The sequence below is a fragment of the Phacochoerus africanus genome, chromosome 16 (assembly GCF_016906955.1).
Source record: "Phacochoerus africanus isolate WHEZ1 chromosome 16, ROS_Pafr_v1, whole genome shotgun sequence".
Lineage (NCBI taxonomy): Eukaryota > Metazoa > Chordata > Mammalia > Artiodactyla > Suidae > Phacochoerus > Phacochoerus africanus.
In genome coordinates, this window is record NC_062559.1 from 20900677 (window position 1) to 20914558 (window position 13882).

Below are 13882 nucleotides of genomic sequence, written 5' to 3' on the forward strand. Positions count from 1 at the left end.
GCTCAGCCCCCTCAGCCCAGAGACCAGCCACAAGTGCGGCCGCGGTGCTCGCCTCGCGCGGCGGCGGCGGCGGCGGCGCTGACATGGACCTGCGGGCCCCCCGCGGGCTTCCTCACCGCGCCCTCTGCGGGGAGCAGGGTAAGACTCGCCGAGCAGCAGAAGGAGGAGAGAGCAAGTGCCGAACCACAGGCAAAAAAAAAAACCAAAAAAACAAAAAAAAAAGCTCCCATCCCCAAACTCTCCCCAAAGGCTGTGCTTGCCAAAAAAGGAGAATTCCTCCAATTTTATTCCCTTTTCCATTTTCTTCCTTAAAACCGTTCATTGGACCGCGAGGCGCACCGTTCCTTCTCAGATCACTTTAGTGATTTGCTTTTTCCTGGGCACAAGTAGATGGCCTTGCACACCCAGAGTCTGGGAGAGAACTGGTGGGCGGAGGTGACGGGAATGGGGGGCGAGGGAGAGTGGGCACCAGGGGGCGAGGGGCTGGCCGGGCATTGGAGCTTGATTGGGTGTCTGTTGATTTTACGTTGCAAAGAATAAGGCAGCCACCCCTCTTATCTTCCCATGATTACATTCCAGTGAAGAGGTTCAGAAAAGAAGGACGCTTAGCATGGAACTCCCAAGGCTTGGAGATGTGGTCCCCCAAAAGTTTAGTCGTTGAATGGGAGACCGAAGGGTGATGGGAAGGGGCAGGCGCGCCTGGGGTGCTCGAATGGGGCGTGCGGCGGCAGAATTGTAATGCGCTCTTCCTCGGATTGCCTGCCCCGGGTGACCTCCTGGACCTGCCCTGGCGGAATCCGGACTTGCCCCGCCGAGATGACGAGGTACCTCCGTTCTGCGAATCTAACGGGAGGGATTTCCGAAGTTAGAAGCTTCTGGGATGAGTTGGGGTAACCCCCACCTTCCTGAGCGTGGGGCTGCATGAATGTCTAGCCGGGATCTAGGGAAGATGGGGGTCGCGGGAGAAGCCGGGTGATTTGGGGGTTCTAGAGACTCCACATCCCCGCATAGCCTACATTTTTGCCTTAAGTTCGCGTTCACCGAGTTGGCCCGGCGAGGTTGGGATTTCCGCGCCCCCCTTTTGTGGCTTTCGGGAAAACACTGGAGTTCCGTGTTCTGTTGGGGGTGGGGGGAGAGGAGGAATGGTCTCTGGGATCTTGAGTTTAAAAAGCAATGGCAGTGCACCCGCCAGCTCCTCGGAAGCACCTGCAGCCAGAGCGGCCCCAGTTTGGCTGGGACCGGTGCGGGGCGTGGGCGCTCGGGGCTGCCAGGTGCAGCGGGGGCGGAGGCGCTGCCCTGCCCCGCGGCGTGCGGAGCCTGGATCTCCGGGCGCGCCGGGGGTTTGGGGCGGCGCCGGGATACCCGGGCGGCGCGGGAAGGCAAGAGAAACCAGGTACTTCTCCTAAGGCCCTGGCTCTCTTCTAGAGCTTGGGTTCAACAGCGGAAGGAACTGAGAAGAAAAAGGAAGATGCGGCAGGGCAGAGGGGACCGGGGGCGGGGTGAGTGGCTGCTGGCTGAGATAGAGGCAGAGGTAGGGAACCCACTGAGCCACACCGAGAGCGAGCTCATCTGCTCTGTCAAACAGCTCGGAGATCCCTTGAGGTTCCTACATACAGTTGGTGAAAATATAACAGATCCCCAACCCCTCCAAAAAAGCCCCGTCTGTCTGACACGCTCCCTTGGTGCAAATGAAAGGCAGAGGGGTGTGCGAGTCACCCAACTGCGCAAGACGGCACCCCCACGCTTCCCTGAAGAATTGTTTCCTCCGTGGTCCAAATTGCAGAGCCTGGGATCAGAGGGTGGCTGTGCGCCCGGGAGGGTGCGGGTGAAAATAGACCCACCGCCGGCCAGGTGCAGCCCCAAACCCTCACTCTCCGAAGCAAGTCCCGCCCCGGGAGGAAATGCCCTATGTGCCATTTGGGGGTGATCCTTTCCCACAGACCTGACGACGTGGGAGTCTCCTGAACACCCAAGAATACACTAAGGGCTCAGCCACTACCGCGGTTGAATACAAATTCTGCCAACATGCAGAACTGGCAAACGGGGTTGTGGTGGAGGTATTGATAAAGACAATCATAAACAGGAGAAATGCATTCCGATGATAGCTTGTATCTTGCTTGAAGGGAAGAAATAAAAAGAGAAAAAGAGCCACCAGCAGGTAGATCTTGGATAAACAGCTTATTGCACTTGACTTGTAATTTACATTTTCCTTTATGAAATTGTTTGTCAGTAATTGCAGATGGCTACAGAAACCACTTTAGTTTATCTTGGTCACTTGCTTGTGAATAATGCAGATCTTGTGAAAGATCTCTGTAGGAGATAAAATCAGCTCTCTGTAATTCATTGCCTGGTTCTTGAAAATATGTGGTTTGATAATTTTGAAAAGGAAAGCCTTACCCATCAGGGAAAATGAAGCAAGATTTTTAAATGCAATTTTCCTATTTCACTGTCAACTACAGGTTGTGTTATACTTGAGATAAAGACAAAGGATTCTTGCTTTTAAATCAGGGGTGTGGGGAGAAATAGAAGAGGGGAAGCTCTTCAGGAGAAAATTTATCCAGTATAAAGATGCTGAGAACACAGCTCAGTACTGCTATTTAGGCTCCATTTGTTCTATTTGGTTTGTGCGAGCTAGTTGTGCCCTCCTGCTCCTTTTACAAATTATGATTACTTGAATAATTCTAAAACCATCTGAATCTAAAAGGAATAGATAAAAGGAAGAGTTGAGTGCCAGTGGGTGCAGGAGAAAGTTAGGGGTCTAGAGAGATGTGCTCTTTTCAAGTTGGTTGGGTGGGTTGGAGCTGCTGCGGGGGCTTGTTTAATTGGTATTTATGCAGCAAACAACCCGCTGACATTCATGTTGGCAACATCTAGTGTCAATCTTTGTGTAAGAATGTTCCATTGCCTTCAGGGCAGGAGGCACAGAACCCTGTACACATGTGCTCATGGTAGCAATGCTTTTTTTCCTTCCAAGGTCCTTTCCCGCTGTCGTCCTCCTGCAGTTGGAATGCCCAGCAGAAACAGGACTTTGCTTTTGTCCAGGGAATGGGGTTGCCCTGTCTTGGTGTCTTAAAAAGAAGCAGTTGCATGGATGTATCTTTTAACTGAATCCACAGCATAGATCTGGCTCCATCTTCATGCCTGTTGAATAGGCTGGCTTTTGAAAACTTGCTGTTTTCTTGAAAGAACCTGATTGGATATCATTAGACTCACCCATGTATTTTGTTCAGGGGGGTGGGCGGCGCTCCATGTTGTTCTGGGAGGAAAGGATGTGAATGGAGAGCCCGCTGGATTGGAAGCTTTCCATCCTAAGAGGGGCTTTCTGTCGGCTGGAAATTTAAAGTTGAACTGTTTTCCTTCCTCCCTCCCTTTCTTTCTTTCCTCCTTCCCTGTCCATCTTTCTTTCTTCCTCCCTCCCTCCTCTCTCTTTCTTTTTCTTTTTCCCTCTCTCTCTCTCTCTCTCCCTTTCTTTCTTTTCTTCCTTGGCTCAGAGAGGTGTTTGCTCTGATTTTCATTTCTACTTGGTACTTGGACGAATAGTGATGAACTTACCCACTGACTTTGTTTTTTGTTTTTGTTTTTTTTCCTTTCCTAGGGCCGCTCCCGCACCCGTGGCATATGGAGGTTCCCAGGCTAGGGGTCGAATCGGAGCTGTAGCTGCTGGCCTACACCACAGCCACATCAACATGGGATCCGAGCCACGTCGGCGACCTACACCACAGCTCACGGCAACGCCGGATCCTTAACCCACTGAGCAAGGCCAGGGGTCGAACCCGCAACTTCATGGTTCCTAGTTGGATTCGTTAACCACTGAGCCACAACGGGAACTCCATTTACCCACTGACTTTGGACCTTGAGCATGGTGCACTCTTATCCCAGGACCTGCCTTCTGAGGGGTGGGCATTGCTGTGGGAGTGATTTGAGAGGCTCGTGACTCATGGTCCCTCCTAGCTTTGGCTTGTTACTTTGCCGGTCCTAACCACTATTATATTTCTTTGGTAAAGAAACCACGAATCTCCTGCAAATGGTCTTAGAAACGCAGATGTTCCAGTTGGCACCTTCAGGTTTTGAAAACTGTTGGCGAATTTACTCACTCCCCAGGGAGGGCCCGAGTAACAAGAGGAGCAGATCTTGAGACTGTAACCCTAGAACAGACACATCAGTGCTCAGGGAGGGGAGACCCAGGTCTGGAGGAGGAGGAGGGAGCAGGTGAGCAGAAATAGGAAGATGCAGGAGGGGCTAGAGAGAAGTATGTGGCAATGACTGAGCACCACGGACTTTTGCAGGCAGGGGTACAGCTAGACAGAAACGTCTGGGCTGTGTGCTGGCTAACTTTTCCAGTGGTAATGAGCTTGATTGGTAGAAACTCTCGTCATATCCTGTGAACAACTCAGGAAGGTTTCCTACTCTCCTCTTTTCCCTGCAGAAGACTATCTTGTCACCACTTTCTTTAGCCCTTTGGATGCTCCAGGTGTCGGTGAACCTCAGCTCTCCAGCCAGATGTTGCATCTCGACTGACTTTTCCTCTGTGTCCTTCTTTCCAGTTTTTCTTTGCATCCCTTTGATTCCTTGGACGCGTGACCTAAGGTCTGACCAGCCCTGAATGTGAGGTGAAAGTATTTTTTTTGGGGGGAGGTTCTTGCAAGCACATGGGTAAAATATTGGAATTAGTGTTCAACGAATAGTATCCTTGTATGTTCTTACAGCCCTGGCGGTTTATAAATACTTTGATACACAGTGTATCATTTGATTTCACAATCCTGGGAAGGGGCCAGAAATCATTCCTGAGTAAGTTTGGGGGGGAGTTTACTTCTCAGACCCTGGGCTGCCACGCTCCGCAGTCTTCATCCTCAAATCAGGGCAGCTCTGCATCCCTGCTCTGCTACGAGGGATGAGGGTGGGGTGGGGGTAAGGGAGAGACCATAGTAGCAGTTCTGAATTTAAATTCTGGCCCAAGATTTTAGACGCATTCATCTAATCTTCCTGGTTTTAGGTTCCTTAGATGCCACATGGGGCTGATACCAAGCCCATCGTCCTATCTTGTGAAGGAAATGAGATAATGTGTGCGAGGCTCCAGGCACACTGTAGCTTTCAATAAATGCTAGTTTCACCCCTATCATCTTACATGATACATACTATAAAAGTGGCTTCTCATTAAATATGGTCTTTTTATGCAATAGCTGTGTTATGGAAAAAAAAAACCTGCGTAAATTGAATTCTGCTAAATCAGATTGCATTTTAAATGCACAGGGGATTTAGCTATTTAAAGGAAACCTGTGGTGAATTCTTTTGTAATGCAAATAATCACCTTCTAATTTATCTGTTTAGCAAGTTGAGCTTCTCATGTATCAGATTTTCTTAATATGGGGCCTGCTCGAGAAGAGCTTTCACAACCTCTCTCACTGATGGGAAAAAGCCACTCAGCTTGCAAACAAAATCAGTGATTGTGTTCCGCAGGCGAAGCCTTGCTCTGGTGTTTTGAGCATACTCTCATATTCCCTTATTATTCAGTAATAGAACCTCAGAATGGGGAGCTGGAAGACACCTTAGAGATTATATGGTCCAGCTCACTCATTTCACAGATGAGGAAACAGAAGCACGCAGAGGTGAAGTGACATGTTCAGTGTCACCAGCCAGTGACTGTCAGACAGGGATCCAGTTCCAGCCCTCTGTGGCCAGGGGAGGGCTCTGCCTGGCTGCTCATCCCTCTGCCTCCACCAAGAGTCCTGGGCAGAGCACACCTGTGGCTGCATGGGAGCTGATAAACAAATGTGATGCATTTTCTAAAACAACCCAAAAGAGCTACACGTGTGGGCCGTGTCAGGAGAAACTGCTTGATTTGCAATTTTGTGAAATGAGGACAATATTCAGCTTAACCTTTTTGTTAAAGAGCTGAATGGGGTCCCGCAGAGAGAGGCTGTTTGGCCTTTTTCTGAGAAGATTACAGTTCTTGGCTAATGATATTCCTTTGAGGATTTTACCATAGCGTATCTTGAAAAGCACTCGCCTGGTGCCGGAGGAAGACGGGGTGACAGCCACTGATAGACACCCCCACCTCCCCAAGGCTTGGTGGGTTTGTTCTCACTGGCATCAGGCTGGCCAGGAAACCCGATGTGAAGCAGAGGGGTTTGGATATCCTGCATTTGATATTCTTAACCCTTTGAAAGATTCAGAAATCCCCGTGCCCTGGTAGGTCTCCCCGATTGTCCCCTCCTAATTCGTGCATTCTTTGTCTTTAAGAGCTAACCTTTGAAGATAGATACATTTCTGAGAGATTTCAATGGAGGGGCAGGGCCTGCCCCTTGCTTGTGTTCCTGGTCCCTCTTTGCAGCTCTGCGGGTTTTCTCAAAGGGCAGGACCTGCCTGGAGGGCCTGAAGCCTTTGACCGAGGTGTCATTTACTAGCTCAGGGCTTTGGGTCCTACTCAACCTCTTTTGAGTCTTTTTTTCTCATCTATACAAGAACTAATGATCAGCGCATGAAACTTCAGTGAAATCCTCTATTAGATGCTTGAGACACTGGTACAGAGAAGGTACCAAAAAATAAAAAGCAGAGTTCAGGCCTTGGCCTTTCAGGAAATAGCTAGAGCCTGGGAGGCAGCCACAGACTCCTGTTCCAGTTGGGGGTGGGCGGGAGGGCTGCTCCCCAGCAGACTAGGGCCAGGGAGACAGTTTTTTTTTTTTTTTTTTTTTTTGCCTTTTTAGGGCCACCCCTGCAGCATACGGAGGTTCCCAGGCTAGGGGTCCAGTTGGAGCTGCAGCTGCTGGCCTATGCCAGAGCCATAGCAACTTGGGATCTGAGCCGTCTGTGACCTCCACCACAGCTCGTGGCAACGCTGGATCCTTAATCCACTGAGCAAGGCCAGGGACCGAACCTGCAACTTCATGGTTCCTAGTCGGATTCATTAACCACTGCGCCACGATGGGAACTCCAGGGAGACAGTTAATGGAAGTACTGATGATCTACGTGGTTCCCATGTACTGTGTACTTAGGATGGGCTGGGAGGCATGAACAGGAAGGGCTGCACAGCATTTAAGGGCTGAGCCTCCCTCTTGAAGGGCTCAGGGTTAGTGGACCACAACGTCTGCTCCCCTCAGAGATCACTTGCAGGAGTGCGAACCTCACACCTCCTTGAAGCTCATCAGCTCGAGCAAGGTTTGTGTCAAACCCCAGAGGAAGGTCAGTTTGAAAGAAACACTGTTTCATGTGAAATCAAGCACAGGACATGAGGTAGAGCAGTTTGGCTTGATAGCGCAAAAAGGTCATTATTTCGTTAGAACGCCTCGATTCCGACTAGGATGAGTTTAGATGAAAGCTCACAAGAACTGCCCAGGAGCAAGATTAAGCAATGCAAGATGACACAAGGCCATCCGATGTACGTCGTTTTCCACAGACTCTCAAATATGTTTTTCTTTAGCATTTAAAAAAGGAAACTAAGCCTCTGGCCATCCAAAGTCTGATTTTTTGTGACAGTGCCTCCCATTTTGAAATGACTGCTGTATTTCAATATTTTATAAGTAGCTCTGATGTTAATTTTTATTCATTTATTTATTTGGCTTCTTAGGGCCGCACCTGCGGCATATGGAGGTTCCCAGGCTAGGGGTCTAATTGGAGCTGTTGCAGGGATTGAACTTGCCGCCTCATGGTTCCTAGTCAGATTTGTTTCCACTGCTCCTTGACGGGAACTCCCTCTGATGTTAATTTTAAAGTGACGAAAAATTTCGGTGAAAACCTCACCAACAGGCCAAATACGGAAGACGTTGCCCTGCTTTAGTGGAAATGAATTGCGGACTACGTTAGCAATAATAGCTCCTGTTTACTGAGCATTAATCCTTTGCCAGCTCCTGTGCATGCTGTGTGGCAGGTTCTGGGCCCCCTTTTGTAGACAAGAAATCCAAGCTTCAGAAGGGCTGTTGCAAAGGAGGTAACTTAAGCAAAAATCCAAGTGAGCTGCCCCATAAATAACAACCCAAATGGAACCTGTTGTTTTCTGTGCATCCATCCACTAAACAAAACTAATCCCTGTCTCACTGTTACTCATACCCCATTCTGTCTTTAACTGAAAGTTCTAAACAGACCTGTACGATGCTAAAGAGACCAAAGATTATTATAAAGGTGGACACTTTAAAAAGAAACTCCATTTTACTATTTCTAAGACTGCCCAGCAAGTGGAACTAGGTTAATGCCATGGGAGTAGCGTAAGTAAGATGATTTGTAATTAACAGATGGACTGTGTTTATGGTCGTCTATGATGGAAAACCATTGATTCTCTGAAGTGGTTTCAGTACTGGGGGTGGCCTGGGGTCATGCAGAAGGGCTGGTCCTTAAGAGCATGTCTCCTTCCATTTCCCCTTAAACCTTTCTCCTCTGAGGAATCCGCCAGAAAGGATATGCTCAGGGGCAGCCCAGCCCTGTGGACGTGGTCTCCAGCCCTGAATTAGTGGTCAGAGTTAATGAGGTTTTTATGGCCTTCTAACGGGTCTTCCTTGTGAAACTGCAAAACAGAATCCTCCTCTTAATGGGTGGTCGGTGTGATGCATGGTTCATCCCTCACCTGGATCCATCCAGAAAGTCAGGGTGACTTTCTCAGTGTTTCCTTGTGGGGAATGCCTCAGGTCAGGCTGTTGCCAAATCAGATTTTCTGAAGAAGCAGCTGCTAGACGAATTGTTTATGAGGCAATACTGGTCAAGGGGTGAGAACAATCAGAAGAGGACTGAGTATTTGGAGGCAGAATAGAGGAAATCCAGGGCTTGGCATGTGCCAGGAGGCAGGAGATGCTTGTGATAGGCAGACTAGGACTGTCTCAGTAGCCCGGGCCATTGGCTGTATTTCTGAGTGTACCCCAAGTGTGTCGTCAGAAATTCAGGGCAGTGGGCTCTGAGGAGCCCCCTTTTCTCATCCGAAAGTGAGAAAAGTGCAACTTTCTCTGTAGGCTTTTGGACATATGTTCAGTTCTCCCCCAGAGAGGCACCATCTTTCCCTTTGGGACAAGGAGGACGGAATGAAAACTTTATGAACTGGAAACTGAACAAGTGAATGGAAAATACCGCCAGATGTTAGTTGGCTCGGGTAGAGGAGAACTGCCCAAATTTCAGGTTTCAAACCCATATGTATAAATAGGTTAGAAATGATCATTAGATTAGCCCTCCTGCCAAAATAAGTTAGTGCTGTTTATTCTCTTAATTACATGTGTGTTTCAAACATCAGATTCCCTTCTGTTAAGTTAGCTCTTGTTTGCAGTTAAACCTCCAAAAAGTCCTTTGAAAGAACGTCATGGAGTGAATTCTTGAAGAGTGAAGAAAGTCCCAGAACAAACTTTTCTTATAGATTTGCTTGTAGATGTTTCCACTTGAGGTTATTTCTAGTCTTGATGAAATAACTGTTTTCCCCACTGAGTCGGACAAAATTAAGAAGCTCTTCAATTGATCTCCAGCTCTGATTTGCTCCTGGTGATTCTAGGATCAAGGAGTGTTTTCTTCAGAACTGAAAGCATACCCATTGCTTCTATTCTGACAAGTTAATAGGAAACCGTGACAAAAAAGAATATCTTCATATATAACCCTCCCTATGTGTTTAATTTTCAAGTCTTTGCTTTGTTTCCAGAGAACAATAAGATAATTTACAGGAAACAGCTGACATTCTATGCTAAATTGTTTCACAGGGGCTAAAACATACATTTTGGCTCCTTGGGTAGATTTCTCTCTTCCTTTTTTTTTGGGGGGGGGGTCGAATAATCACTTTTCCCCCACTGGGAAATCTGAGGCACCAAAAAATGCCATTAACAGATGACTGGTTTGTTGAATACATCATAGAAAATAGCCTTTCGTTCTGATTTTGTGGACGAAATTTAAATGCTAAATTCAGACAGCTGTACGAAGTGAAAACAGATTTGAAAAGAAATAATGCCATCAATCATGGGATTTTTTACCTTCATGGAAATTGGATTTATTGAAATAAAATGGTAAATAAAAATACTTTCTGATTTGGGAGAATCAGCCCTAGTTTCTGATACTTTTCTGTTTCCCTTGCTCCAAAAGTGTCATCAATCTCCCTGTTTAGATGGAGTGCAGCCAGGTGTTTGGAATCATAAGGGGACAAAAAGAATTAGTTTCTTACTGAATAGGGAAAACGAAACAGCAGAAAAAGAGGTGGGTGCAAACAGGGTTTAAAAACACGAAAAATGTAGACCTATTGAATGGAACCCTTTCTTCTCTTCTCCCACCCCTCACCCCTTGAATAATTCTGCTACAGGGCTGACTTCAAGGACGTGAATTGGTGACCTCATCCCAACATCAGAACCTCAGCTGCTATTCTGATTTTCGCACCATTCCAGGCACCTTGAACTTCATATGGAAATACAGTTGAACCTTGGGGTCTGATGGAAATTCACTGTGACATTCAAATCAAGACCACTTGCTGAAACCTGCAGAGCCTTTCCTCCATGGGCCCTGATGGTAGCCTCCAGAAGGTGCAGCCTCAGCTGGTCCTCCTTCTGTGGCAAGAATAAACTTTGGGTCCTGGATTGCAACCCCACCTGTGGAGAAAATGGTATGCGAGGGAAAGCGATCCGCCTCTTGCCCTTGTTTCTTCCTCCTGACGGCCAAGTTCTACTGGATCCTCACCATGATGCAAAGAACTCACAGCCAGGAGTATGCCCATTCGATCCGCGTGGATGGGGACATCATTCTGGGCGGTCTCTTCCCTGTCCACGCGAAGGGAGAGAGAGGGGTGCCTTGCGGGGAGCTGAAGAAGGAAAAGGGGATCCACAGACTGGAGGCCATGCTTTACGCAATCGACCAGATTAATAAGGACCCCGATCTCCTCTCCAATATCACTCTGGGGGTCCGGATCCTCGACACGTGCTCCAGGGACACGTACGCTTTGGAGCAGTCACTCACGTTCGTACAGGCGTTGATCGAGAAAGACGCTTCCGATGTCAAGTGCGCTAATGGAGATCCGCCCATTTTCACCAAGCCTGACAAGATTTCTGGCGTCATAGGTGCTGCCGCGAGCTCCGTGTCCATCATGGTGGCTAACATTTTAAGACTTTTTAAGGTAGGTAAAGGCTTAGACAGTTTGGACCGTGGTGGGCAGACAGGAGAGTGTCCTGCAGGTTTAGGAAGAAAGCAAAGGCAGGAAAGACAGCCTCTCCAGGGTCACAGGTTCCTCGGATTGAGGCTTCTGGCTCCAGGCTTCTCCCTGTGTGGATTGCGTTACATTTTTTAAAACAATGACCTGGAGTAATGGTGACTTTTTGTTTTTCTTTCTTTCCTGAACACACAGGGAGGTAATCATTTCTAGGACATGTTGCGTCCTCAGCATCTGGGGATGTGCTCTCTAGGGAGGCATTATTAAAGCAAATCAAGTGTTTGGAGAGCGTCTCAGTGAACTCAGCTCAGTTATCAGATCAAACATGTCTAGGGTATTTGAGGTCTAAGATAAGTTACTTGATGAAACTTCTGTATCGTGGGATGCTCTGTTGTGACACAAGTTCCTGTGTGAAGGAATAGTATTTATCACTAATGTGTCGATGGGAGTGACACTCTGGGCTAGAAGATGGCCGTAAAATTGTCAGGTTTATTGCAGTTACAATAGGGAAGAACCTCATTAATTCAGACTACTCTGATGCAGACTGAGAATAATTGTATGTAATTCTTATTGAGTTAAAAGTTCAAATTTAGCAGGATAATTCGAGACTTTTTCATTTAGGTCAGATGACCTGTTACCTATAAATTGAATTTGCATATTGAATAAAATTAGCAGGGAAAATAAGGGATGGAACAATACTTTGAAAATATTGAGTCCCATAAAAATAAAATTACTGTAGCTCATCTTTCATTAACTTTCTCCTTTTCTTTGTTCATTCTATTACATAGTCTTTTGTAACAGACATAGACATAATTTTAAAGATTGAAAATACTTTTCACTCTGATTTTTTAGTCACTGGGACCTGACTCTTCCACCTTATTCTGAATTAATGAATCTTCGTTTTATATTGTGAGCAAATGTTTCTGTGCATATTAGATTTAAAAATATTAAAAGAATATGAGACGTTGGACAGACGACAGATATATGACAAAAATGAACAAAGTAATGGAAAACTTACGCCAGAAAAAAGATAGAAGGGTTTGAACCAAAGACTTTCTGGTTCGGAAGCCACCCTAGGGGACCATCGAGTCTGGTTCACGTCTGTAACATCCCCCCAGCTTCTGTATGAATTCCCTTAGTTTAAAGGAGGGAATGCTGGAGTTCCTTTCATGGCTCAGTGGTTAATGAACCTGACTAGGATCCATGAGGTTGCCGGTTTGATCCCTGGCCTTGCTCAGTGGGTTAAGGATCCGGTATTGCCATGAGCCGTGGTATAGGTCGCAGATATGGTTTGGATCTCGCGTTGCTGTGGCTCTGGTGTAGGCTGGCGGCTACAGCTCTCAGATTCGACCCTGATCCTGGGACCCTCCCTATGCTGTGGGTTTGGCCCTAGAAACAGCAAAAAGAAAAAAAAAAAAAAGGAATGTTAACAGGCAGCTTAATAACTATTTTCAGACTGATGAAATTTTCTTATGAGGATACTGCTGAGCAGAAACTTGTCTGTGTCTAAGGAGTTACTGAAGAGGCACACACTGTCCTCAAGGAATGCTGGACATTTGAGCCAGACGTTAGGAAGGGCCTTTTACCAGTGAGAAGGAGGCAAAGTTATAGGCAACCCAAGGAGTTGCCTGGTGGCACAGTGGGTTAAAGATCCAGCTTTGTCACTGCTGTAGCTCAGTTCACTGCTGTGGCATGGGTTAAATCCCTGGCCTGGGAACTTCTGCATAGTTGCAGGTGCAGTAAAAAAAAAAACAACAGATAGCCAAGGGTGTTCTATTTCTCCATGTCTGGAAACTTTCAAGGGACACTGGAAAGTTGTTAGTCATTTTTCTTGGGCTAACCAACCGCTTGCCTGGAGGCAAGAGGCAGATTCAGCCTTCTCCAGGTTTACTTCCACATCCTGGGATCTGGGATTTCTCTGGGCATCCTGATTCTGAGCCACGGGGGCATTTCGGCTGGCTCTGGGGGGTGTCTAGCTCGAGCCACTTTCCCAATTCTCTTCTTCTCTCTGACTCTTATTTCCCTCCCCCACTGCTTCAAAGCATCTCTTTGTGGTTCTTAACTCCTCAGCACCCACTTTTAGAGAAGACCTTCTCCTTCTGTTCCCCTCCACGTGTATGCTAATTCTGGTTCCCAACAATCCTATGGTAATTCCCCTGAATCCGGACTCCTTCCTGGAGTCGGGTGCCAAAAGTGGGCAAGGATTTGGAGTGGGGTGGATGTCGTAATGGCTTGGTTGAGATTCTCAGAGCTTGTTTACATTCATTTTGCTGCAGAGTCAGCTTATCTGTAAAATGGGAACTTTAGCATTGTGTCAGGTTGTTGGGTGATCTGCTGTGAAAATGCAGTGAAAGTTGCCATCAGGCCCTGACTGTGTCCTTTGCCTGCTCGTCCTGCAGAGGGACCTTCCGGCCACCTGCAAGCGCAGGGTTTGTTTTTATGCAGTCTAGACCTGGCTTTGTTCTTCCCACACGGACTGGCCAATTCTCTCCTTGTTCCCTTGGATAACTCGGGAGGGAACCTGTTTGACCAGGTGGGCGAATCACCTTGACTCCGAGCAGTTGAGTGAACGTAAGTGATCAGCCTATGTTCCAGCCAAAGCTGGATCTGCTTGAATGGGAACTGATAATTACAGCTTCATCGTTGTTGTTGTGCTCCTTGAATTCGAGGATGTATATGAGACCTCCAACCAGTGCTCCACACTGATATTAATTATGAAATGATGATGGTCACTCTTGGGATAGAAAATATTTCACTTTATGTGTGAGTCTGAACACATATGCTGAGACTGAC

The 13882-nt window shown here is 47.3% G+C and overlaps 1 protein-coding gene across 1 annotated transcript; it reads left to right on the forward strand.

The window, feature by feature from the left end:
• Positions 1–571: 571 nt before the first annotated feature.
• Positions 572–12489, forward strand: LOC125117684 (metabotropic glutamate receptor 8-like). The gene is made up of 2 exons (XM_047763721.1): positions 572–824; positions 10253–12489. The coding sequence occupies exon 2, from the start codon at positions 10547–10549 to the stop codon at positions 11225–11227; it is 681 nt and encodes a 226-aa protein (XP_047619677.1). The 5' UTR covers positions 572–824; positions 10253–10546; the 3' UTR covers positions 11228–12489.
• Positions 12490–13882: the final 1393 nt, after the last annotated feature.